Source organism: Danio aesculapii, chromosome 3, assembly GCF_903798145.1.
Source record: "Danio aesculapii chromosome 3, fDanAes4.1, whole genome shotgun sequence".
Taxonomy (NCBI): Eukaryota; Metazoa; Chordata; class Actinopteri; order Cypriniformes; family Danionidae; genus Danio; species Danio aesculapii.
The window spans coordinates 55042992-55068832 of record NC_079437.1 but is presented as its reverse complement, the minus strand read 5'-3'; the positions used below and the strand labels follow the sequence as shown (position 1 = coordinate 55068832).

Below are 25841 nucleotides of genomic sequence, written 5' to 3'. Positions count from 1 at the left end.
AAGTCAAGGCCCCAAACACATACAATTTATGCACGCATACACACACCCGCACGCAACACCTATGCAAGCTTGCACATACCCACACACACACACACACACACACACACAACAACACACGTACGCATGCACGCACAGCACGCACGCACGCACGCACACCTATGCAAGCTTGCACATAACCCCACACACACCACACACACACACACACTCGCACATAAGAACATACATACACTCGCACACCGCACACACACACACGCACACACTCACACGCTCTAACAGACGCACACACTATGCACGCTCATTCAAAGGTACGCACGCACATGCGAAAGCACACACGCACATACGGATGCACATACAAGCATACGCACACAGGCACGAACATGCGAACGCACGCAAGCACATACGAACATACGCAGGCACATACGAATGCAAGCACGCACACACATACGAATGTACGCACGACGCATACAAACGTACGCATGCACACATGCACGCACGCACATACAAATGTACGCTCGCACATACAAACATACGCACATACAAATGTACGCTCGCACATACAAACGTACGCACACGCATACGAATGCTTGCACATACGAGCATGCACGCGCACGCACATACGAACGTAAGCACACATGCAGACACGCACGTACAAACGCACATTCAAACACACACACGAATGACGCACGGAACGTACGCACGCACACACATACAACGAATGCACGCACATACAAACTACACACGCATACGTGCAGGCACGCTCATATGAACGCACGCACGTACATACCTTACACACGCATACGTGCAGGGCACGCTCATATGAACGCACGCACGTACATACCTTACACACGAATACGTGCATGCACGCTCATATGAACGCACGCACGTACAACGCACGTACATACCAACGTACGCATACACATACAAACATACGCACATATGCATGCACAAAAAAACGTACGCTCGCTCGTACGCATGCACGCACATACAGCGCACGCACGCACACTTGCAGGCACACACATACAAATGCATGCATGAATGTACACACGCACATATGAACGCAAGCACGCGCACACATACGAATGTAACGCACGCACATACGCATGCAAGGCCAGCACATACAAACGCATGCACCCAAGCACGTATTGAATGCACGCACACACGAGCGCATGCACACACGTTCGGCACATGCACGCTCACGCAACAATTCGCACATATGCATGCTCACAAATATGCGCGCACACCCACAAATGCGCTCAAATACGCACCACGTTCGCTCGCGCGCACACACGCATACACCTTCACAAGTAAGAGCGCAGACGTTCACACATACGCACACACAAACTTGCACATGCGTGTATGCTCTCAAACGTGCATGCTCGTATACACACGCACATACACACTCGCTCAAGTGCTTGCCACACTCGCAAACACTCACATTTGCATCCGCGCTCATATTTGCACATAAGCATACAGTGACATTTACCTCAAATCCCTTTCGATTCTTTTAATCATTTCCCCCCCTTTTTTCTCTCATTTATTGTGTGTCACACTAAAAACAGTCACACAGAAGCTGTGGGTCTGATTCAGACCTTTGTCGTTTGCTGGCTTTAGGTGAGACCTCAGGAGAACAGAGGTTGACAGGAACTAACCCTCACGCCCGACATGTATCTGTCAGACACGCTTGAGCCTTGTCGATCGCTCTTTCACACACACTCACACGCTCTTTCGAGAGTCCTCTCCATTTGCACGATGTGTCAGAGTTTGTGTGGAGGGTCGCTTGAGAAAGTGTGTCAAACGCTGAGAGGGAGCAGCCCTGGAGGAGACACGGCCCGCGGGGAGGCTATTGCAAGCGCTCAGAGCTCCGGGATCCAGTCCATTCATAGTCCTATGAAGAACAAATACTTCAGTACACACAAAACACAATGACATCCTGCTGTAACACATATCGCCAGCAGAGGGCGACACTACACAATGATTCACTCATGAAGCCGTGAGCAGAGCATCTGGGTAAAAAAAAACAACTTTTTTTCCTCCCTTTGAACATAAATAATTGATTTCATTTTGAGAAACATTTCAAATATGTTGGAGCAGTAAACATGTGAGGCTAAATAATTCACATCATCATTGACTTCTGCTCTTGGTTTTAAAAACCACAGATTTCTTTACAATTTAAAACAGGCATCTTTGGATCGCTTTTTTGCTGGAGACACTGTTATCCTAAAGAAACAAACAAATAAAATAAAAAAAAACCTTAGAAACGGTATAGCAGAAAATTTGGGCAGTTTTAAAACCTTGACTTTTCCAATTGGATGTAAAGCTTGAAAACGGTTATCGTCCCATGCCTCACACGATACTATCATAGTACCTGTAAACCATGCAACCCTAGTATATGTATTAATTCCAGTACTTTCATCATAAACAGACACAACAACCATTTAGAAGAGATTGATAATTTATAAATTATGGGACGTGTTGAAAAAAAATGCATTGAGTGTGTTGACTAGCGACATAAGGAGTTAAGAAATGCAATCCAATTTTTTTTGTTAAATGTTTAAAAGCACACTTTAAGTGTAGTTAGGAGTACACTTGGCCACTTAAGAGTGCTTAAAGTGAAAATGAAATGAAAATCTAGTCACCCTAAAGTGGTTCCAAACCCTATAAGATATTTTGAAGATAGTTAAAATTCTACATTTAATGTCCATAGCAGGAAAAACTAATTCTATGGAGGTCAACATTCTTCAAATTATCTTTTGTGTTCAACATAACAGAAAAAAAATGTTAAAGAAGCTTAGAACAAGCAAGAGAAGACAATTCCTTTGGGTGAACAAAGTTGCTAGGAGAATAAAAAAAAAGATTCTTAGATGCTTAAAAAACAAAACAAGAAAAAATAACACCCATAGTATTATTATGATGGTGTTTCAGAATCTGAATAACGGTAATAATGTCAAAGTAACATGTATAATATTTAATACCTCAATTTAACGTTTTGTTTTTAAACAAATCTTCCCAGAAACCTGTGCAAGTGTGTGTACTTGGTGAACACTTAGGGCAGAACCAAAGTACTTACGTCTTGTCAAATACGTTGTGTGGAGCGAATGAGAGAACTTGGTTGCGTTGCTGTTGATGAGGTTCCCATTTCCTGTGGTGTAGTTTTTTCCTTGCTGCCTGATCCTTGGCAAAATTTCTACAGGCCGCTAGCTTAGACTCGAGAGCCTGCGAAAAAGAGACATCCCAGGATTTTCCATTAGCAAGTGCATTTAAATTTAGCTGGAGTTTGTTCTAATTTGGGATCGCAGGCAGCTATTTTAGGGTAAGTCAAACACATGACTGAAGCATTGAGGAATTACCCCCGACTTTCCGCAGAAGGTCACCGACGATGTTAAGAGCTGAGATCCGTGCAGATGGTGTGAGGGGGGAGCCATTTCCACAGCCATTGGTCAACGCTTTACAGAGAAAATGGCAACAAAGATGTTCATTTTGTGTGTTAATAATATACGTGCTAATGTCTTTACATTTCTAGCACAGACAACCGAAACATTTGGCATGTTCAAAGATCTACTTTCTTTTCCAAGTAAACTGTTGTATATAACTAGGCAAATTATGTAGGAACAGAAGGAAACCACTACTACTGTTAATCTGTCAAGCAGGAAGAGTTACTAAATGATACTTAGGCCCAATCCCAATTGTATTTTTGTACCCCTTCCCATTTGCTCTTAAATCTGAGTGTGAAGGGAAGGGCTTTAACATTTACCCCTAAGAAATGGGACAGCACTACAGCACCTGCACACGTCAATATATGTCATGGCGATCTCGTTCTTTGTACAAGATCAGACGATCGTGACTGCTGCAGTTATTCCAGTTGTGTTATTTTTTGGTATTTATCTTCAGGAAATCACTGAAGGCATATATTATGTTATCATAACGGTCTAATGTGGCAATAAGATCGTAACTGTACTGCGCATTTATACCCTGGGCCATCTTCATCTATGTAAACACATGAAAACAACGCTAACATTATAGCACACACTGTAAAAATCTCATTCACAGCCACTAGACTTTTCAGACAGGGTATTCGAGTGTCATCCAGTGTCAGAATGTTGTGGGACTGTTATTATAAGGGATTATTTATATTTTTATTTTAGCGTTTATTTTTTTCTTCAAACATGACGGTAAAACACGAACGCAGTTATTAATATTAAAACATATGTTTGTTTTAAAAAATCTGTAATAATGACAAAATTAAAATACTAATTTGTGGATCTTCATACTTCCGGGTGCAGCTTTACTGTCGTTGTGGCTGGTGTATTCTGGGCAATTTCTTACCCCTTGGTTATGAGCGTGGTCCTGAAAAATCTCAGTTCGAAGGGCTATATACCCCTTCCCTTAGCCCTACGCCTTCAGCGAAAGAGAATTGGGACACCCCTACCCCTTCACAGGAACGCGCAAAACGAGGGAATGTGGTAAGGGGTAGAACTGGGATTGGGTCTAAGTGTGTCCACAGAAGCATTTTTGCACAGCAGAAAACACAAGCTCTCTTCTAAAAATGCTCAGCTCTGAGCATTTCTCCAATGTGTCAGAGCATTTACAAAAACACTGAGAACTTAGCATTAGTGTAAAGCACACAGTCAGTGCCTCACTTTGCTGCTGACATTCAAAAACATGTCACTTCCATTTAAAACAACAGGAAAAAAAAAAAAAAAAAAAAAACGCTTCGCTGGATACATGCCCTTATAATCCAAATAACCAGACACCAACCTTTTGTGCCAATGAAAGGATGCTCCATGTTCTTCCCCACAGGTGTAGCTGGGAGAGACAGCGAGGCCTGCACAGCAGAGTCTGTCTTATCAATGTCTAGTGTAGGAGAACTGGGGGCTGACATCCTGGTCACATCTGACGTCCTCTCTCTTACAGCCAACTCCTGCCTCAGGTCTACAAGAACATGTACATTAGCACTGATGACAAGCAAGGACAAACTTAAGACAACACGAAAGTCTACATGAAAATTTAAAAATGCACTGTGATGCATGTTAAGGGCATGCTGAACCAACAGGTGGCGATAAAAGCCTTTTTATGCTGGGTTCATACTGATTGCACGAGTACATTGTTCTCACATTTGCATTAATGTATGCAGAGGTGGATAAAAGTCTTTCGATGTAAACAATCCTAAATATGCAGCGCATTTGCAGCAAACGTGCAGAATTTGGACTGTTTGTGTTTGGACCTGTTGACTTTAGGGCTGAGGTAGGTGTAGACCTCAATAACTGTGAGGGTTGGGTTTAGGGTTGAGGTAGGTGTAGACTTTAATAACTGTGAGGGTTATTTCTGGGGTGGGGGTAGGTGTAGACCTTAATAACTGTGAGGGTTGAGATAGGTGTAAACCTTAACAGTGAGGGTAAGGTTTGGGGCACGTGTAGACCTTAATAACTGTGAGGGTTGGGTTTAGGGTTGGGGTAGGTGTTGACCTTAAAGCTGTGAGATGGGGTAGGTGTAAATCTTAACTGTGAGGGGTAGGTTTGGGGTATGTGTAGACCTTAATAACTTTGAGGGTTGGGTTTAAGGTAGGGGTAGGGGTAGGTGTAAACCTTAATAAATGTGAGGGTTGGGGTAGGTGTAAACCTTAACTGTGAGGGTTGGGTTTGGGGTAGGTGTAGACGTTAATTACTGTGAGGGATGGGGTAGGTATAAATCTTAACTGTGAGGGTTAGGTTGGGGTAGGTGTAGACCTTAATAACTGAGGGTTTGGTTTAGGTTGGGGTAGGTGTAGACCTTAATAATTGTGATGGTTGGGTTTGGGGTTGGGGTATGTGTAGACTTAATAACTGTGAAAGTTGGGTTTGGGGTTGGGTAGGTTTAAAACCTTAAAACTGTGAGGTTGGGGTAGGAGTAAATATTAACTGTGAGGGTTGAGTTTGGGGTTGAGGTATGTGTAGACCTTAATAATTGTGATGGTTGGGTTTGGGGTTGTGGGGTTGGTGTAGACCTAATAACTGTTAGGGAAGGGGTAGGAGTAAATATTAACTGTGAGGGTTAGGTTTGGGGTTGGGGTACGTGTAGACCTTAATAATTGTGGGTTGGGTTTGGGATAGGTTTAGACCATGATACCTGAGGGCTGGGTTTGGGGTTAGGGTAGGTCTAGACCTTAAAAACTGTGAAGGTTGTGTTTGGGTAGGTGTAGACCTTAATAACTGGGGATTGGATTTGGGGTTAGGGGTAGTGTAGACCTTAATAACTGTGAGGGTTGGGTTTGGGGTAAGGGTAGGTGTAGATCTTAATAACTGTGAGGGTTGGGGTAGGTGTAGACCTTAATAAATGTGAGAGTTGGGTTTGCTACCTTCAGCTGTACATTACCAAATAGAAGCTGTCCTTTCTACTTCAGGCAAACTACATAAAATGAGGGTGGAGTGATTTTTGTGAGGAGAGTAAAGTTCACCTCTAGCTTCATCTTTGAGCCTCTGAACTGAGACCAGCAGAGACTCCTTCTCGTCCAGTTCACTCTCCAGGAAAGCATTCCTCTCAATTGCCTGGTTCAGCCTCTGCTCAAAGTCCTCCAAAGACGTGATGGTGGCCCTGCACAAACCAAGCCCATCAATTGAACACCCTGTCCTTTTCAGCACTGCACTTGCATGATGCATTTTGTACTAGATTAGTTAAGCATAGTGGCACACAGGCTGGGATCTCATCAAAAAGTAGTCCAGTAATTCAGGGTCAGGTTATTCCAGAAAGATAAAATGAGCACATCTCCATACCTTTTGGCTCGCTCCAGGTCATCGTTCGCCTGCTCCAGCTCTCTGACATATTTGTGCAGTTGTTCCTTGATGCCGCGTGTTTGGAGCAGGTCGTCCTCCAGCATGGAGATCTGCTTATAGCTCTGTGCATACTGCAAGCTCTAGTTTCTCCTGCAGCCAGAGACACAGGGGAGACACTGTCTGAGTCACCTACCTCATCAACAACCTTCTAACACACGTGAAGAAAACATATCAGTAAAAATATTTGCAGAAACAATCAAACTGTAACTTAAATGTTCTCTATGCTACGAATTCCACTGTCCGAATACAATTTTATTTGTGTGTCTTGTATTTAAATCCTAATCAGAGCATGTGATCTAACATCCTTACCACCTTGAAGGAACACTCCACTAATTTTACAAGTCGAGTTTAACAGTTGAAGTTACTATTTTGAATTCATTCAGCCAATCTTGGGGTCTGATGGGAGCAGTTTTAGCTTAGTTTTGGCTAGCGATTATGGCTAGGAACTATACACTCATTCTGGCCTAATAATCAAGGAACTTTGATATTACATAGTGCTGTTGCCTAATTACCTAGCTAAGGACTATTTTCAGGTGCAACTAATTTTATAAATAAATAAATAAATAAAAAGAAACGGCACCTTTTGCTTTAGACCAAAAAGAGGATTTACAGCATGGTATAATAATAATAATAAATAAGGTCTTTTGAGCCTTTCACAGGCACATTTTTGAAACACAGGATCCTTAATACAAAGAGGGGGGCACAATCCCACCTGAATCAGAGAGATCATGTACTCAGACATTAAGAATTAAATCCAATGACATGCTTATTTTAATGGATAAATTTTTCTATTCTAGCACCAACCACAACAAGCCAGCTTCAGTTCTCTAAAGAGCAATTTCCACTTGAATTTGACCATTTCTGGTTGAAACCTGCCCCCTTTAATGAGGAGCTCGAGAAGCAGAAACCCAGTGCACATGGCTCTCTTCCGACTTCAGTATGTAACCTACTTTATCCACCCCATTTCCTCTAGTCTAAATAAGTGTTTAGTTTTCGGCCAGGGCAAAATAATGAGTGTCCTAATGAATGCAAGATCAGTGGGCAAAGGCTAGCACTGCGTTCAGAAATGCGATCATATAATGATCAGGCTTTCTGGGACAGCAACAAGCAATCCGATCACATTAAATTGGAATAAGGAGGCCTTGCCTAATATAAAGCAAGCGGGCTAAATCTCTGAAACTGTGTACCCTAAACCCAAGTCATTATAAAGGTATTTCTGTCACTGTTTTAAAGGAACAACAGTGCTATAAGTAACTTTTCTGCTGAAGCCATTAGCCTTCTATTTTCTTCCTCTTCATCCTGACATCCAATTACCTCTGCATTAACAGCACACTCTGGATTAACAGAGACCCTTGACAACTCTCTCACTGGATAACGCTGCATCTCAACACACTGGGATGTTGTTTCATGAACAAGCACAGTGGGTACACTGCTGATCTTCGAGAGACCCAACACGACTTTAAATCTGTGTAAAGAGAGCTCTGCAGTTAGGTGCTTTTGTATCTATACAGTGCATCCGGAAAGTATTCATAGCGCTTTATTCATAGCACTCTGAAGCAGGTTTTCATTCAGGATGTTTCTGTACATTGCTGCATTCATCTGTCCCTCTATCCTGACTAGTCTTCCCAGTTCCTGCTGCTGAAAAAACATCCCCACAGCATCATGCTACCACCACCATGCTTCACTGTAGGGATGGTATTAGCCTGGTGATGAGGCGGTGCCTGGTTTCTTTCTCCAAACGTAACGCCTGGCATTCACTCCAAAAAGTACAATTTTAGTCTCATCAGAGATGAGCATTTTGTTTCTTATGGTCTGAGAGTCCTTCAGATGCCTTTTGGCAAATTCCAAGTGGGGAGTGGCTTTCGTCTGGCCACTCTACCATACAGGCCTGATTGGTGGATTGCTGCACAGATGGTTGCCCTCCACAGAAGAACAATGGAGCTCTGACAGAGTGACCATCCGGTTATGATCACCTCCCTAATGAAGACCCTTCTCTCCGATCACCCGGCTTAGATGGCCGGCCAGCTCTAGGAAGAGTCCTGGTGGTTCCAAGCATCTTCCACGTACGGATGATGGCGGGCCACTGTGCTCATTGGAACTTCAGACAATCCTGTCTCGGAGGTCTACAGAAAATTCCTTTTTCCTCATGCTTGGTTTGTGCTTTGGACATGCACTGTCAACCCTGGGACCTTATATAGACAGGTGTATACATTTTCAAATCATGTCCAATCAACTGAATTGACCACAGGTGAACTCTAATTAAACCTGCTTAAACATCAAGAATGATCAGTGGAAACTGAATGTACCTGAGCTCAATTTAGAGCTTCACGGCAAAGGCTGTAAATACTGATGTACATGTGATTTTTCAGGTTTTTTATTTTTAATAAATTTGCAACAATTTCAAATAATCTTTTTCACAATGTCATTATCGGGTACAGTTGTGTAGAATTTTTAGGAAATAAACTAATTTAATCCATTTTGGAAGGCTGTAACATAAAAAAAATATGGAAAAAGTGAAGCGCTATGAATATTTTCTGGATGCACTGTAGATGGGCTAAACTGGGAATTTCTAATTTCCCAGATGTCTACTTTCTAAATGTGACCATCCCATCAATAGACCTCTGAAGCCCATCTAGAGACCACTTGGGTCAATAATGGAGTTTAATACAAATGTTTTTCTTAAGCCATTTTTTTGCCCTTCACGTTCCAACTTCAAGCCTTCTTTGATGTCATCAATCAATCTTTCTTCCTGGTGACCATGAACCACAAAACAAGTCTATAAGGGTCAGGGTTTTGGAAACTAAGACAGATTTAAACATCATCTCAAAGCTGAATAAATCAGTTTACTATTTACGTATGGTTTGTAAGGCTAGGTCAAAATACATCATGATGGTCGAGGCACACCCATTTAAGATGATCGAGAAAACACTATTTGAAAATCTGCAAATGTAGTCAAAGTTATGTTTTGGTAGATTTATGGTAGGAATTTACAATACGTCTTCATGGACTCGGAACTTCATAGACTCAGAAGAATCTATTTTTGGCTATTCCCACAAACATAACAGTGCAATAGAAGTACCTTTAAGTCTTCTGTCAGAAGAACTCCATTTTTTTGTACCTTGCTTGAGATGATTTGGTAGATCCTGGATCTTTTAATCATGGTAACAGATCTCTGGCTTATTTGGTTCTTCAAACAAGTTTGCAAAAAAAAAAAAAAGATTAAAACTTCTGGAAGAACTTACCCAAGATTATCGTGAGTGCTTGTGTTTGTTTGTGATCTATCAATTTTTTAAATCATGATCCTCAATGCAGCGATTGTCTCACTGCATCAAATCACCCACATATTAGCGTTTAACGTTGTATGTTTCATGACACCCATAAATTAGATATCATACCGTCACAAAAGAATCTCTCAATGAATAATTGGCAGTGCCTATTATCGTACCTCTCAGAAATTGTACTAAAGCTGGGGTGCTTTACAAATTTTGCGTCTGTATCTAAAATACAAACGCAATTGTCGATTTCAAATCATCAATAATCAAGTCCAGCTAATAGAATAACCAATGTACGAAGAACAGACCTCAGATTTCAAGTAGGTATTGCAGCAGCCCGAAGATCTAACAAGTGGGAGGGATTATACCACAAGTAGGTTGGGTGCCCTCCAAGTGAGAGAGACTTAAACCACAAGTAGGTTGGATTTAGATGGTGTAGGTGGAGCATATATTAATAAAACACAACAGGTTACGGTGAGGTTGGGTTTAGGGTTGGGGGTAGGTGTAGACATTCATAAAGCACAATATTGGACCTGAAATACAAGACATTAACTGAATAAAAACTCCAGGTTTGTACAGCCTACTTGGAGTTCAAAGGCCCACCCACTTGGAGCTGGCTCCGACTTCAATTTATAACCTTCTTCCAAATTTGTCTGTTCCAACTTGGATACTTGGCCAATCCAAGTAGCCAATTTGTTCAAAACATTTAAACAGTAGACTTTGAGAATGTGACATTTTTTTCCTGATACTACAACCGCAGCACAATGTTGTCATTCAAAATACAAATTCATCACAAATAATAAATTCTAAATGTAAAAATTATAATATGTTTTTAATTCAGTTCATTCGGTCTAGAGAAGCCAATTGCAGTCCTACCTTGAGTATGTCCACCTCGCTCTTCAGCCTCTGGTTCTCGGACTGCAGATCTCGGATGCGATGTTCAGCCTGACCCAGCTGAGCCTCCAACTCGGCCTCCAGCTCTCGACTGCCCTCCTGAAACTCCTGCAGCTCCTCCTGAGCGTCATGACAACTGTAGACATGAAAACACATCCACAAATCACATGTCACTGGCCATCTGGAGCACATTCATCACTTAAAATGTGCAATGCAAATTGACACCCAGACTGCAACAAAGAGCAAAAAGCATTTAGGTCTTGACAGCTGGTGCTATAGAAGATAATGAATAACATGAAGTCACTCAGTGCTCTGACCATTCAGACCTCCAGTCCTAGGACCAAATGTAACACCTTGATTAATCCAGGAAAAACCTTCATAGTGATAATTCACCCAAGTTAAATGCATTCACTACTCACCCACCCTTTAGGAGTGGGTTTCTTCTGTTGAAAACAAAATGTGTGATATTTTGAAGAAAGCTGAAACATTTAGCCTGTGTTTCATAGTAGTAAAAACTAATACTATGAAAGTCAACGGTTACAAGTTTCCAGCTTTCATCAAAATATATTATTTTGTGTTCAACAAACTCAAAAAGGTTGAAACGAGTAAGGTGAGTAAATTATGAAACTACTACAGATTTAAGTAGTTCAGAATTTCGACAGACAATTTAGGTCGTTCCAGTTGTCTGATGGTCAGGTTTGCTTCATGACTTTAAATGGTGTATTTGAGAAGAAAATGCTCAGATTGAGTCAGGGGGTCACACGCCAGGTGGAGATGAATGGAGAGGTCTGCTGGAAGGAAATGAGCTCAACAGACTGAATGCATGGTCTTGTTTGTTTTTTTAGAAAGCATTTCGAAGACTGTTTGACAGGACACTTCCCTTTAATCCTGGTCACTTCCCCCAGTCTCCTCTAGTCATGTGCAGAGGGAACCTTAAATCTGTCACTTCCACACACCCTGCTCAAAATACCAGACATGTGCAGCCCGTCTCAATGCAAGCTATTAAAACACTGTTCTGTCCTTACTATTCTGTCCTCAATGAAGCTGGAGGTATTGAATGCTACCCTTTAAAAGTTTAAGAGATTTATTTAATGATCACATCCTCACGAAGGATTAATAAACTAACGACACCCAAACTACCACCATTTACTCTCTCAAGTAGTTCTTAAACTTAGAGTTTCATTCTTCTGTTGCACATTAAAGAATATGTTTTGTAAAAAGCCGAAAACCTGTATCCACTGACTTCACTAGTAGAAGATAAAAACAAATATTATGGAAGTCAATGGTTAGAGGTTTTCAGCTTTCTTCAAATTACGTTCTTGTTTGTTCAACAATTCAAATAAATGTTTTTATATCGAACTTTAGCAAAGGACACTGAAAATCCAAAATCAAACAAAAAGTGCTCCAGAGTTTGGGATGGGTAACAAAACTGTACTTTATCGTATCTGTGCTAAATTATAAAAGACTGAAGTATCAATATTCTCTGACGTTAATGATTCTGCTACCGGTACTGGATAATTATTGCTGCATAACATAACGTAAAGTAGCATAATTTAACTGACCAACCTTTTCAAATTTGCGACATTATTCGTCTGCACAGTTGGCAATCTCACATGAGAGCGAGCAGGTCTAGTATAAAAGGCTTCACAGTTTTCGTCTGGAGGCTCGCACTAAGTGCACACGCGACACAGACTCGTACGCACACGCAGCTCGTAAGCTTCCAGAGTGGCGGAAAGAACCAAATAAGTCGCATTTCCAAGTGACACCAACAATGGCCATTGCAACAAACGCAACAAGTTAGGCTAAGAACCTTTCAATAGTGCATTAACTGCAGAAAGACAAATGAAAACGTTTTTGACTGCCTAGCTAAAGGTACATCATCCACGTCGTTGTGCTGCTAGCAGTCAATCACATAAGGTCTCTCTAAATTAGTTTCAAGAGTTCACACTTAGATGATGCTCTACTATGATAGCAGGTTTGGCATGCTTTCCCGGGAAAGAACCCTGAGCTCGCAGATAGATGAGCCCAAGGTTCCCGCCTGGTCAATGAGCATTAGGAGGGATACGAGATCAGGAGTTTCTCGAGTGCCCCCTTTTGCTATGTATGCATTAAGTGCTTGTGACTGTATTACGATTCACTTATGTACATGTTTTTAGACTGTAGGAGGAAACCTGAGGACCCACGCAGGGAGTGCCAACTGGCTCCATTAGAACTTGAACCTGTGGCTTTCTTACTGCGAGACAGCAGTGCTAACCACTGAGCCACCGTGTTGCCCGATCATGAAGGAGGAGGAGGGAGAAGGGAAGGATGGGGGTTTTTCCAAAAACGAAGATAAGGAATGAAGTTTAGGCAGGATATTTATAGTAGTTTAGAATGATCTGATAGGCTAGCTAATGATTAGCAATGAGGATCAGCTGTAGTAAATCATATCACGTGCTCCTCTCGAAATTAGTTTGTGAAACTTCACTTAATAAACACACACATTCGGTTACATTAAAAAGTTTTGTTTTTTTCCTGCAGTGGCCTAAATAACCATTAAAAATGCCTTTACATCAGCTATATTTACAAATATAACGTATCAATAGCCTAGTAATAAACAACGCTTATTAAGAAATGATAAAAACATTGCTTATTTTTACATTGTTAACTTCCAAAACACTGTTAACTCGTTTATGTGAATGTGTTAATGAAAAATCATAAACATTATCTCATTTAACTGCATTTTGCAACTCAAAGGAGGACATTTTCTAACTGTAGAGAGCACAATGGAGTCATTTCCTTCAAACCACTGTACATTATTTTACAAGAAAATTTATTTAATTGTTTTACAATTATCAATTCTTTTTATTTAAAATTTTCTCCATTAAAAACATAAAAATAAACAAACTACAAAAAGTACCAATAAGAGAACCGTTAAAGTACCGAACCGATAAGAGGTATCGATAAACTAGTAATACCGTTAAAATCTTAACAATACCCATCCTTATTCAGAGGTAATTAATGTGTTGATGCTCTTTGAATAAGGGATTCATAAAAGTTAAACAACAACATCAAGTCCAAGTAGACCTGGGCGATATGAAAAAAATATATATATCGCGATAATTTTTTCCATATCAGTCGATAATGATAATCATCACGATAAATGTCAAATCTTTATATCTATTAATTTTAAAGGCTTTTCAGCATACCAGTTGATTTAACACATTTTATAAAATGGTTTAGCTCTCCAACAACATAAATTAAAAAAAAAAAATAAACAAAAGAACAATCTTAACCATTTTTCAGCATTTACTGTTCGGGTTTTCAACAACCAAAGACATTATCCAACAAGTTATTGTATGTTATTGTTTAACGCAAGAAACGACGATACATGCAGTTTTTATTTATTTATTTATTTTTTTAAACAACTGCTTCATTCAGTTTTTTAGCCTTTAAACCACACGTCGTTAAGTGATGCACAAAAACAAATTGACTTATTATTTGTATTTATTTTTATTAATTAAACCAAGAATATAAAAGTATTTTTAGAAACAAGAGCATTTGCACACACTGCCAGCTTTTTGCATTTTTTACTCCAGGCAGAAAAATCCCTTTCTGTGATTGGTCACTTTTCTAGTTCCTTTGTTTTACTGCATTTCAATTTATAGCAAGTTAAAAATACTGTATTTTAAATGATGCATGTTTACTGTTCCAAAATATTTAAAATGTTTCTTAAATAAAATATATTCTGTTCAATAAGGGAAAAAAAAAAGTGTTATTTTTTTTACCCAAACAAAAAAAGCCCCCCAAAAAAAAAAAAAAAAACCAAAACATATTTTAGAGCAGTAATCTCAATATCGTGAAACTGTGATATTTTATCCAAGGCTATCATACCGTCAGAATCTTATACCGGCCCATGCCTACTTTGAGTGCCCTGGACTTGATTTTGTTTATATTTGTTGTAGATCACAGAAAACGCCTTCACAAACATATTAAGAAATGTGACAATAATCGAAATGTTTCTTGCATATTAAATCACTTAATACTTAAATAAAGATGCTGAAAACTCAATTTTGTCATGACATAAATCTCTATATTTAAAAACTCAAATGTTAACTTGATATAGTTATTTGTATAATTCCTCGATATTTCATTTTTTTATTTTTAATTATTTTTTAGGGGTTTTCACCTTTATTGATAATACAGTACAGAATATTGACAGGAAATCATGGGGAGCAGAGAGAGGGGAAGGATCGGCATTGGACCGCGAGGCAGGAATCGAACTCGGGTCGCCGCGAGCACCGGAGTGCATGCGTCAACGCACCAACCACCACACCCCTGGCGCTGACATCGATATTTCATTTTTAATCAAATATGCAGTAACTGCACGCATAAAAGATTTAACCATTTGAAATGTAATCATTTTCTGTGTGCAACACTTTACATTTATCAGCTACTATAGTTAAATAACAACAACAAATGTCAGTACATGGGAAATCTATTGTGCTCCTTTCAAGTGAGTTAAAGGGTCTTTAAAGGCAGACTCATAACTATTCCAGGAAAGTATGTTTTTGTGCTTCCGCAGCAGGAAATTCCTGGGACTTGGAGAACTTCCTGTGCTCCGCCAAGTCTCGGGGGCAGTAAAACCTCAGAGCAGGAGGAGCATGTGCACGTGTTGAAACAGTGCAGGGGGTCAGAGAGAAAGAGACAGAGACCACCAGCAGACAGACAGTCAGCATTAGTGCCAGCAGCAACTGTGAGCTCTGCTTTAGATCATAGGCCTCTTTTAGTCAAGGAAAAAAAAAAAACCCAAAAAAACCCCACCACAGTCATAGCATGGTGTGCCAGTAATAAGGGCGTGTCACGTGCACGCTGCTTGCACACCATGTGCGTGTCGCTCCCCATTTGTGCCGTAAGTCTCCATTTTTAAATGATGAACTTACACCCTACACTTTTTAGCATTTCTTCCAAGGCATGCGCTCAGCAGCCAAATATTAATAAAACTATAGCGCTTCACACTGAAACTTCAAACAGAACTTTTTTTATCGTTATTGACAATGAGTACGTATACATGGACACCCAATAATTTGATTTAACGCGATTAAGACAATACACTGATTAAGTGTCTACCATGTAAGCAGCGATTTTTGATTCATTGAACCAGATTAAGGTCATAATCGAACTAAAAAGAAATCGAATTAAGACATGTGGAGTATGGCCGAATTTAGTCACATTATTGAAGTGCAGTACAGACATGTAAACACCTTAATCAAACTATAACCGTCATGTAGGACTTTTCGCCGCATTTGCGAAAGGATAGTCCACACTCTTTTTTTGTTTCTTCTATTCAGCATGCGGTATGAACTTCCATTAAAACAAACACTCTTCCAGCAGTTCAAGTCGCATCCAATATCTCGTTTGTCACAGGGGGCATGCATGAAATGTTCCCGAATGAAAGTGAAAGTGCCAAACTGCAGTTAAAGTCGACAAATTAAAATGAAACATCTGAAATGACATGAAACTCCGGAGGAAATGCGGATAGCGCGGTGACGCAATGACGTTAATTCGAATTATGCGCTATAACATGTAAAACGGGATCATGAAAAGAACATTCAAAAGCAACTCAGGTACACACCTTAATCAGATTACTGTCTTGCTCAGATTAAGGCAAATAATTTGATTACTGATGTCCATGTAAACATAGTCAGTGATGTATAGTCAATAATACAGATACCGTTTTTAATCGGCTCATCTCTACATTCAACCCAATTAACGCATAGTACTTTTTCCAAAAGGATCTACCAAATAAAAGTACTTCAAATGCTTTAAGGGGGAAAAATGGTTCCACAAAAAAAAAAAAAAAAAAAACAACAACTTTAAAGTCATAATAAAACCAAAGGCCACATAAAGCAGAATATTGAGCTCCAAAAGCCAAGGGGATGGCTACTGACATTTTTGGATGTTCTTTGCCATTCTTTGACAAAGTAACCAGATCAAACAATGCACATGGATCTCTCTTTAACATGCTCTCTAAACTGGAATAATATACAGTAGAACATTTAGGACTAAAAAAAAACCCAACAAACTAACCATGTTGGATTTGCATTCTACTATATTTGTGACAATAAGAAATTTAAGCATTTTTTTAAGCAAATTTAAGCATTTTTAAGCAATTTAACAAACTCTTGACATCAAGCACTTATAAAGAACATCAAGTCTGAGTATAAATGAACATTACGTTTCAAAAATGAGCAATTCTCCAAATGAGACAGTCATGGAGCATCTTTACAGTGTTTCAGCGGCTCCCTATTGTCACGGACGCTGAAAAGCTCTGTGTGTTGTGGCATTTTCTCTGGTTTTCCAAGACAAAAAAGCGCCACAATCATATTTACAGCCATTCATCACCTGCAGGGCTCGTGATTGTAGGTATGAGCACAGAAACAATCATTATTGCCTCAGCCAGTTAAAGTTTAACTAAAACAGTGTGGCCAGGACCATTTTCCTAAAATACCCCATAGCTTTTAATAGGAAGGTAAACCACACAGTGTTGTAAAAGCTCAGCAGTTTGCTATATTTAGAAGTTAATGACTTCAGCTTACCTCTTTTTGTATTTGAGAGACAAACACTTCCAGTAATCGATTTCCTCATCTTTTGAGGAGAATTTTGGCATCATCTCTGTGTCCATGGTGAAGACCTGTGAAAGCAGATGGAGAATTGGATCAGTCCTAAAAGCGACACACAGTGCCTGTACTTCATACTCCAGCTTTGTCCTGGTACAACCTCACAAACAGATCGCTGGCAAAGGACCCATGGTGCCTGTCCTCATTTGACTCAAGTCCAATAGCTCCCCCCCCCCCCATCACTTGGAGGTTCACCAGACTCACAAGGTTTACTTGGCCACTTTACAAGCTCACAGTGTTTCAGGTGGCAGCCTTAAGTGTTTAGTTTCACATTTTGTGATTTATTCATTTATTTTTTACTTCAGACTAATTTAATTTCTAGGGGTGGCAATGACCAGAGTCCCCACAAAATGTTATTATAAAGACACTTGTTTCACGATTCAAAATGATTGTGATTTTAACATGTATTGAGATATATTTTATTACCTTTTCCAACTTCAATATAAGGAAAACATTACCATCATCTGTTTTAACCATACAGAAAAGCTTGTTTGTCTCACTTTAACACTTTAACGAAAAGCTGACATAAGTGTTTTTTTGGTGATGCAACCATCTTTATTTTACTAACTTGCTACTAGCTGAAGCTCCCTTGAAAGAAGACGACGAAAAAAAGTTCTCACTGACTGGTTAAATCAATTTTATTATTTAACCACAAATTAGCAACGTATTAAAACAGACATACGTGTATCGATATAGTATTTCTGCAGAAAATATTGAAATACTATGCTGTATGGATATTTTCCCCCACCCCGATTTATTTCAGTATTAAATTCAACCAAAACTCTGAAGCTTCAACAGGTTTATAAATATATAATCCATATTCTGAAACCCTGGTGACTCTTCTAAATCCCTCCCTAGTCTTGCTTGTATTTTTCTAACAAAGTCAGAAAGGTTGTGTTATTAGAACTGAAGAGTTACTATGGTGGCCGAGAGAGCTTACCGCGCTGCAATTTAAAAAAGCACATGCAATTACAAAAAATACCAGCAAATAAAGAAACTATATTAAGAAATGAAGAAACGCGCTGCAATTGGTCACAACACAAACAATTCAAGAAACACACAACAATTGGTCACAACACAAACCATTGAAGAAACGCGCAGCAATTGGTCACAACGCATACAATTGAAGAAACGCGCAGCAATTGGTCACAACACAAACAACTGAAGAAATGTGCAGCAATTGGTCACAACACAAACAACTGAAGAAACGCGTTGAAATTGGTCACAACACAAACAATTGAAGAAACGCGCTGCAACTGGTTACAACACAAACATTGAAGAAACGCGCTGCAATTGGTCACAACTCAAACAATTGAAGAAACGCGCTGCAATGGGTCAACACAAACAATTGAAGAAACGCGCTGCAATTGGTCAACACAAACAATTGAAGAAACGCGCTGCAATTGGTCACAACTCAAACAATTGAAGAAACGCATTGCAATTGGTCACAACTCAAACAATTGAAGAAACGCGCTGCAATGGGTCAACAACAAACATTGAAGAAACGCACAGCAATTGGTTACAACACAACAATTGAAGAAACGCGCTGCAACTGGTTACAACACCAACAACTGAAGAAACTAGCTGCAATTGGTCACAACTCAAACAATTGAAGAAACGCGCTGCAACTGGTTACAACACAAACAACTGAAGAAACGCGCTGCAATTGGTCACAACTCAAACAATTGAAGAAACGCGCTGCAATGGGTCACAACACAAACAATTGAAGAAACGCACAGCAATTGGTTACAACTCAAACAATTGAAGAAACGCGCAGCAATTGGTCACAACACAAACAATTGAAGAAACGCGCAGCAATTGGTCACAACTCAAACAATTGAAGAAACGCGCAGCAATTGGTCACAACACAAACAATTGAAGAAACGCGCAGCAATTGGTCACAACACAAACAATTGAAGAAACGCGCAGCAATTGGTCACAACACAAGCAACTGAAGAAACGCGCAGCAATTGGTCACAACTCAAACAATTGAAGAAACGCGCAGCAATTGGTCACAACACAAGCAACTGAAGAAACGCGCAGCAATTGGTCACACCACAAACAATTCAAGAAACACACTGCAATTGGTCACAACACAAACTGAAGAAACGCACAGCAATTGCTCAACACAAACAACTGAAGAAACGCACTGCAATTGGTCACAAAACAAACAATTGAAGAATATATTAATACCTTTTGTGGTCCGTGACAGAGTAATATAATTAAAAAATGTATTGAAGTATAAACCAACATTCAGTTTAGAATGAAGCCATTATAAAGCTCAAAGGTGCAACCATCTATTACAGAAGCAAGACAGAGCAGCTTTTCCATATATTAAAAGTGTGCTCCGATTAAGATTAATGGCTACAGGCATTGTCCTTTTAAAAACACTAAGCACTCTTGGTTATTAATGTCTCACTATAACTCAAGCCTGACACTTTTTTTTCAAATTTCCTCATCCTTCTCTTGTTTTGAGAGTCGGGACATCAATTATTTATTCCAGTGTTTCTGAAACTTTCAATTAATTAATTAATTCTAAATTTGTGTGCAGTTCGATCAGACACAATGAAGAGCTGTGAGTTGAAGCAATCCGTTTGGTTCAGCCCTGAGCCTATTTCTGTGACCCAACTAGAAGCAGACAAACCTGTCCACCTCTAACAGTCAGAAATTACACACATTTCTGAATTCTCCAGATTCTTGTCCAGATTCTCAGGAGTGTCACATGTCATGGGCCAGCGCTAGCCTACACCTTGCTGTTGAGGGATTATTCACACCAATTGACAAGCTAAGGCCCTGTTTACATCTGTTTTTAACATGCGTTCATACGAGTCTCTTGTGATCACTTGAGTTTAGATTTTGAGACCATTTCCTCATTGTTTTTACATGTTCAGCGTAAATAAATGTTTTAAATTAAATTGCAAAAGGATTATAAACAAAGTCATTTCAGAAACGCCTCTTGGGCAGTATGCTCTGGCGTTCTGTCTGAATGGGGAAACATCAAATTCTCCAAAACGGTTTCCCAAGCTTACGATTACATTGCATATTTGGAATCACCAATAAAATTAAACAAACAGTCTCTTAAGTTTCACTTCTACATGTTTAAATCAAACAAAATCTGCATTTTTTTCAGGTTGCCCAAGATAACGCACATGCGCACTTGAAAAGAACGAGATCACAACACCAACCTCATTTCTGGCGGTGTTACACATTAACATCCTCTGAATAATGCTTCGTCAGCTCGCGCTGGTCTTCTGAAATAATTCACAACTTGGTCTTGATGGCGAATCTCCCCCAGAAATGATAGTGACTCTTTGTTTACACATTTGTAGGGCGTTTAAGTAATTGCTGTCATGTGATGCATGCTTAACAGGACGGACTGTACCTCGCGATCGTTTCAAATAGATTATAAAACCAAAAAAAAAAAAAAACTTTTAAAGTATAGTTGGTTTATTTAAAAGTACAGATTTAAATGTCTGTAAAGCAAGTATTTGCTGAGATTCCAGTGTGTTTGTTGACTACAAATCCTGTCGTAAAAGCACACATCTGGTCTGAACTTCTCCCTCAGAGAAACATCAGTCTATAGCAATCGATGATTGGCTCCAGTAGTTATCACTCAGAGTTTCATTCGCCTTATTGACCATTGGACTTTTCCCCATTCGAAACTAAACATGTGACATGTCTTGTGTCTTTGTTATAAAAGCACAATAGGTGACACTTTACATTAAAACCTCATTTGTAAAAAATGCTAGTAAATGGATTAAAATCAACAGTGAGAAAAGGTCAGATTTATCACAATTACTATTCTAACATTATTTAAAATAAATAAAACTATAATCAGATTATGATAAATGTCATTGGGCAAGAACTAAGAAATTAAAATCAACTAAGATTAATAAAAGCTTTAGTGTAAATTAGCTTAGTTAAATTAATTACTAAATATTGGAGCATCATTCCACAGCTTTCATGCACATTATGTTTATAAATAGTGACAGGGTTTTTAATTATAAAAACGTTTTATATTTCAGAATGTAGCATGCCAGATTATCATATGAAAATGATCATGTTTGAACTATTAAGCTAATTACGTCTTCAAGCATTTGATGCTGTGATTTGCGAATGTAAACTGAATGTTAATAAAAACCATCCTAAAAATGAATATATCATTATTAGCTGTATTTTGAATATCAATATTATGCATGTTTATTATTTTTATATATAATAATTTATTGAATATCAGGATGTGTCTAATAAAAGAAACATATTACATGGTTATAAAACCCAAACGTGTTTTAAACTTAATCTGGTGGTCGAAAGGGGAGAAACTCAAAGCATTTCAGACAAGTTTTTCCACAGACACTGTATTTGGCATTGTCCAATTTTGAAAGACTGAAAAAAAAAAAAACACACTTTATCCTAAAACATCTTACACAAGTTGTATACACCCCTATACTATTTTAGCTGACAGCAAATACTTGGTGTTTATTTGTAAATGAAAAGTTATTTTCAGTTACTTTTATGGTTTTTAATATTGGCATCCTGATATACAAGTTAGGTATCGTATCTGGTATCGTATCAAAGTCAAAATTAATATATTGTGACAAAACCAGTAAATATATCTAGATCAGCAGCTCTCTACCAGGGGGATCCATTGGGATTTGCTCTCCTGAGGGCTGTTGTCATTTCAATTGTGGTCCTTTAGAATGTCTTAAGCCACCATGCCCAGTCCCTCACCCCTCCCAACCGACTCCTGACAGTGAGGCCATCTGTCCGGCCACAGAGCGCCTGTCCCGCACCACAGGACAGTGGGATGGTTCCTGTCTAATGCAATGTTTTCCGAAATGCAACTTGCGCTGACTACACACAGTCAGAGGTGCAGGGCAAAGGCCAGATTTTTTTTTTTCCTTCTCTTTTCTTTCCAAGAATGACATGATTTCCAAAAACACAATCCAGCACACTCTGTCCTGCTGAGAATTACAATGTAAACAGGTGTCATATCCTCAACAACCTGGTGACATAAGCAGCACAACTACTGAGGATAGCGGATTTAAAGTAGTGTCTAAATTGGCTACCTTTTAGTCACATGCATACTTTTGTACAAGTTCAATTCATCTTTCACTTTTACAATGTAGATTGTGTCAAAGCAGCTTAAGATAGATAGATAGATAGATAGATAGATAGATAGATAGATAGATAGATAGATAGATAGATAGATAGATAGATAGATAGATAGATAGATAGATAGATAGATAGATAGATAGATAGATAGATAGATAGTAGATAGATAGATAGATAGATAGATAGATAGATAGATAGATAGATAGATAGATAGATAGATAGATAATTAAAACTGCTTCAGTCCAGTTTTCACAGATGCAGTTCAGTTTAGTTTAATTCAGTGTAATGTAAATGTTACTGCTGAAAGCCAAAACACTGAAGAGCAAATCCAATGACGCACACCTCCACAAAACCTAAACCAAGCAAGCGGCGAGGAACAAACTTCACCAATTGACAAAAGTGAAAGGAAAATATTAAGGCATTAAATAATAATAAAAAACATTATGTAATGGGGCATAACATAATTATCATTATCGTGATAATAGTTTATGCAAAATACGTATTGCAGACATGCGTGATGAATTACATTAATGCATTGGTTGTTCATCTAGATTTAACCAATCAGATTGGACCTTACTGTTTTTACTATCAACTCCTCAGTGTTTGCTGTTCTGCTATTGGCTCAAAGATGAAACTGGAGCTGAAAAAAAAAAAAATACTAATGGCGGGAGATATTAACACTAATATCTGCTAAGGTTCACACACTCATAGTGTTTTAAAAGGCTAAATATTTGCACCTTGACACAGTTGTTTTAGTTCAAATTAGTATTAATAATTACATCTAAAAATATTGTTTATCTGTTTATTTTAAGATCATTAAATACATTTTAAAAAACATTTATAACAATGGCATTTTTTGTAGGGAAATATTATATCATTATCGTAATATTCAACAACATCATATTTAATAGTATCATGAAACCCTAGTGTGTAACATAATATTTCAGAGTTTGTTCACTTTATATTTAGATATGATGACAGTGTACATGTGAATTGTAACTAAACACATCGGCATTTCTCTCTATCCTGAAACGAGCAGTTAAAAATGTTATATAATTTTAAAGAATATATGGTGGAAACTCGTAGCCGCTTACTACCACAGTATTTTTTTTTTCCTACTACGAATGTAAATAGCTACCAGTTTCCAACATTTTTCAAATTATCTTCTTTTTTGCGTTTAAAAGAAAACGTAAACTCATAACAGTTTGGAACCCCTTCCAAAGTGATGTAGTTTGGTGAACTATCCCTTGGATGGAACAGAGAAAATGACCTGTGCATTCAATGTAAACAATTTAAAGACCATTTTGATATATTTGTATTAAATGTGTATAGAGTCACGCAGCATTTACTTGCCAAGATTTAAGATGTAAGAGCAATGACGTCAGATGACCAAATCAGAACATGACCAGGGATCATCCTTCAAAGCAAAAACATCACGAGGACCAAATTTTAGAGCCTTACTATCTTTATTATCAACTCCTCAGTTTTTGCTGTTCTGCTATTGGCTCAAAAATGAACGCAGAGCTGAAAATAAACGCTAATAGCCGGAGATACTAATACTAATATCTGCTAAGTTTTCCCCCATTCATAGTGTTTTAAAGTCTTAGTGTTTGCACTTTGACAGTTTTTTTTTTGTCTAAATTAGAATAAATTGCATCTAAAAATATTATTTAACCGTTTAGTTTAAGATCATTCAGTTCAAGACCAAAAATTTTTAAAACATTTATAACAATAGCATTTTTCCAGGGAAATATTATATCATTATCGTAATATTCAACAACAATATCATATTTAGGGCGTCACGATGGCACAGTGGGTAGCACAATCGCCTCACAGCTAGAAGGTCGCTGGTTTGAGCCTCGGCTGGGTCAGTTGGCATTTCTGTGTTGAGTTTACATGTCCTCCCCATGTTCGCGTGGGTTTCCGCCGCATGCTGTTTTCCCCCACAGTATAAAGACATGCGGTACAGGTGAATTAAGTGAGCTAAATTGTCTGTAGTGTATGTGTGTAAATGTGAGAGTGTGTATAAAAGTTTCCCAGTCATGGATTGCAGCTGGAAGGGCATCCACTGTGTAAAACATAAGCTGGATAAGTTGGCGGTTCATTCTGCTGTGACAACCCCAGATTAATAAAGGGACTAAGTGGGAAAGAAAATTAATGAATATCATATTTAATAGTATCATGAAACACTGGTGTGTAATATAATATTTCTGACTTTGTTCACTTTATATTTAGATATGATGACAGTGTACATGTAAACTGTAAATACAACAGCATTTCTCTCAATCGTGAGACAAGCAGTTAAAAATGTTATATAATCTACAGGAAGATATGTTAGAAACTGGTAGTCACTGACTATAACAGCATTTTTTTCCTACTACAGATGTAAATGGATATCAGTTTCCAACATTTTTCAAATTATCTTCTTCTTTTGTGTTTAAAAGAAAACGTAAACTCATAAACGGTTTGAAACTACTTCCAAAGTAGGGTAAGTAAATTTCACAGTTTTGGTGAACTAGCCCTTGGACAACAAGACATGACAACAGAGGAAATGACCTGCCCGTTCAATGTAAACAATTCAAAGACCATTTTGATATATTTGTATTAAATGTGTATAGACCGTCACGTTGCGTTTGTTTGCCAAGATTTAAGACGTAAGAGCAATGACGTCAGATGACCAAATCAGAACACGACCAGGGATCATCCTTCAAAGAAAACACATCACGAGGACCAAATTTAACACTGAAAATTAAGCAATAATTCTGTCCAGTTAACTACTGTAACACAAATCGTTAAAGACCCGCACGTGATTCTCGCTTGTTGACGTTTCTCTCGGCAGGCCAGCGGATGTGATCAACATTAAAAGATAAAAGTCGTCATCGAATCTAACGTTACATTATTTAAATAATTACTATCTGAAATATAATAAACGCCGGTGTCAATCCCTCGTTATGAACCGTTAATTTAAATGAATTTTGACTTTGCGCCAGAAGAAAACACCGGCACATGAAAAATCAGCTCTCGCCAACTGTTGGTCCTTACTGGCCAGATTAAATAAATGACAGCTTAACATTACAGTCGGTTAACATAGAACG

At 38.6% G+C, this 25841-nt stretch overlaps 1 protein-coding gene across 1 annotated transcript in view; it reads right to left on the bottom strand.

The window, feature by feature from the left end:
* Positions 1-1540: 1540 nt before the first annotated feature.
* The window catches only part of ndel1b (nudE neurodevelopment protein 1-like 1b), a 24475-nt gene continuing 174 nt past the window's right edge, over positions 1541-25841 (bottom strand). The window contains 11 exon segments of the mRNA XM_056454251.1: positions 1541-1847; positions 1849-1885; positions 3064-3155; positions 3157-3213; positions 3322-3443; positions 4756-4929; positions 6431-6567; positions 6747-6886; positions 10812-10820; positions 10955-11108; positions 17551-17645. Coding sequence (XP_056310226.1) covers positions 1791-1847; positions 1849-1885; positions 3064-3155; positions 3157-3213; positions 3322-3443; positions 4756-4929; positions 6431-6567; positions 6747-6886; positions 10812-10820; positions 10955-11108; positions 17551-17636 — 1065 coding nt within the window. The 5' untranslated portion in view covers positions 17637-17645 and the 3' untranslated portion in view covers positions 1541-1790.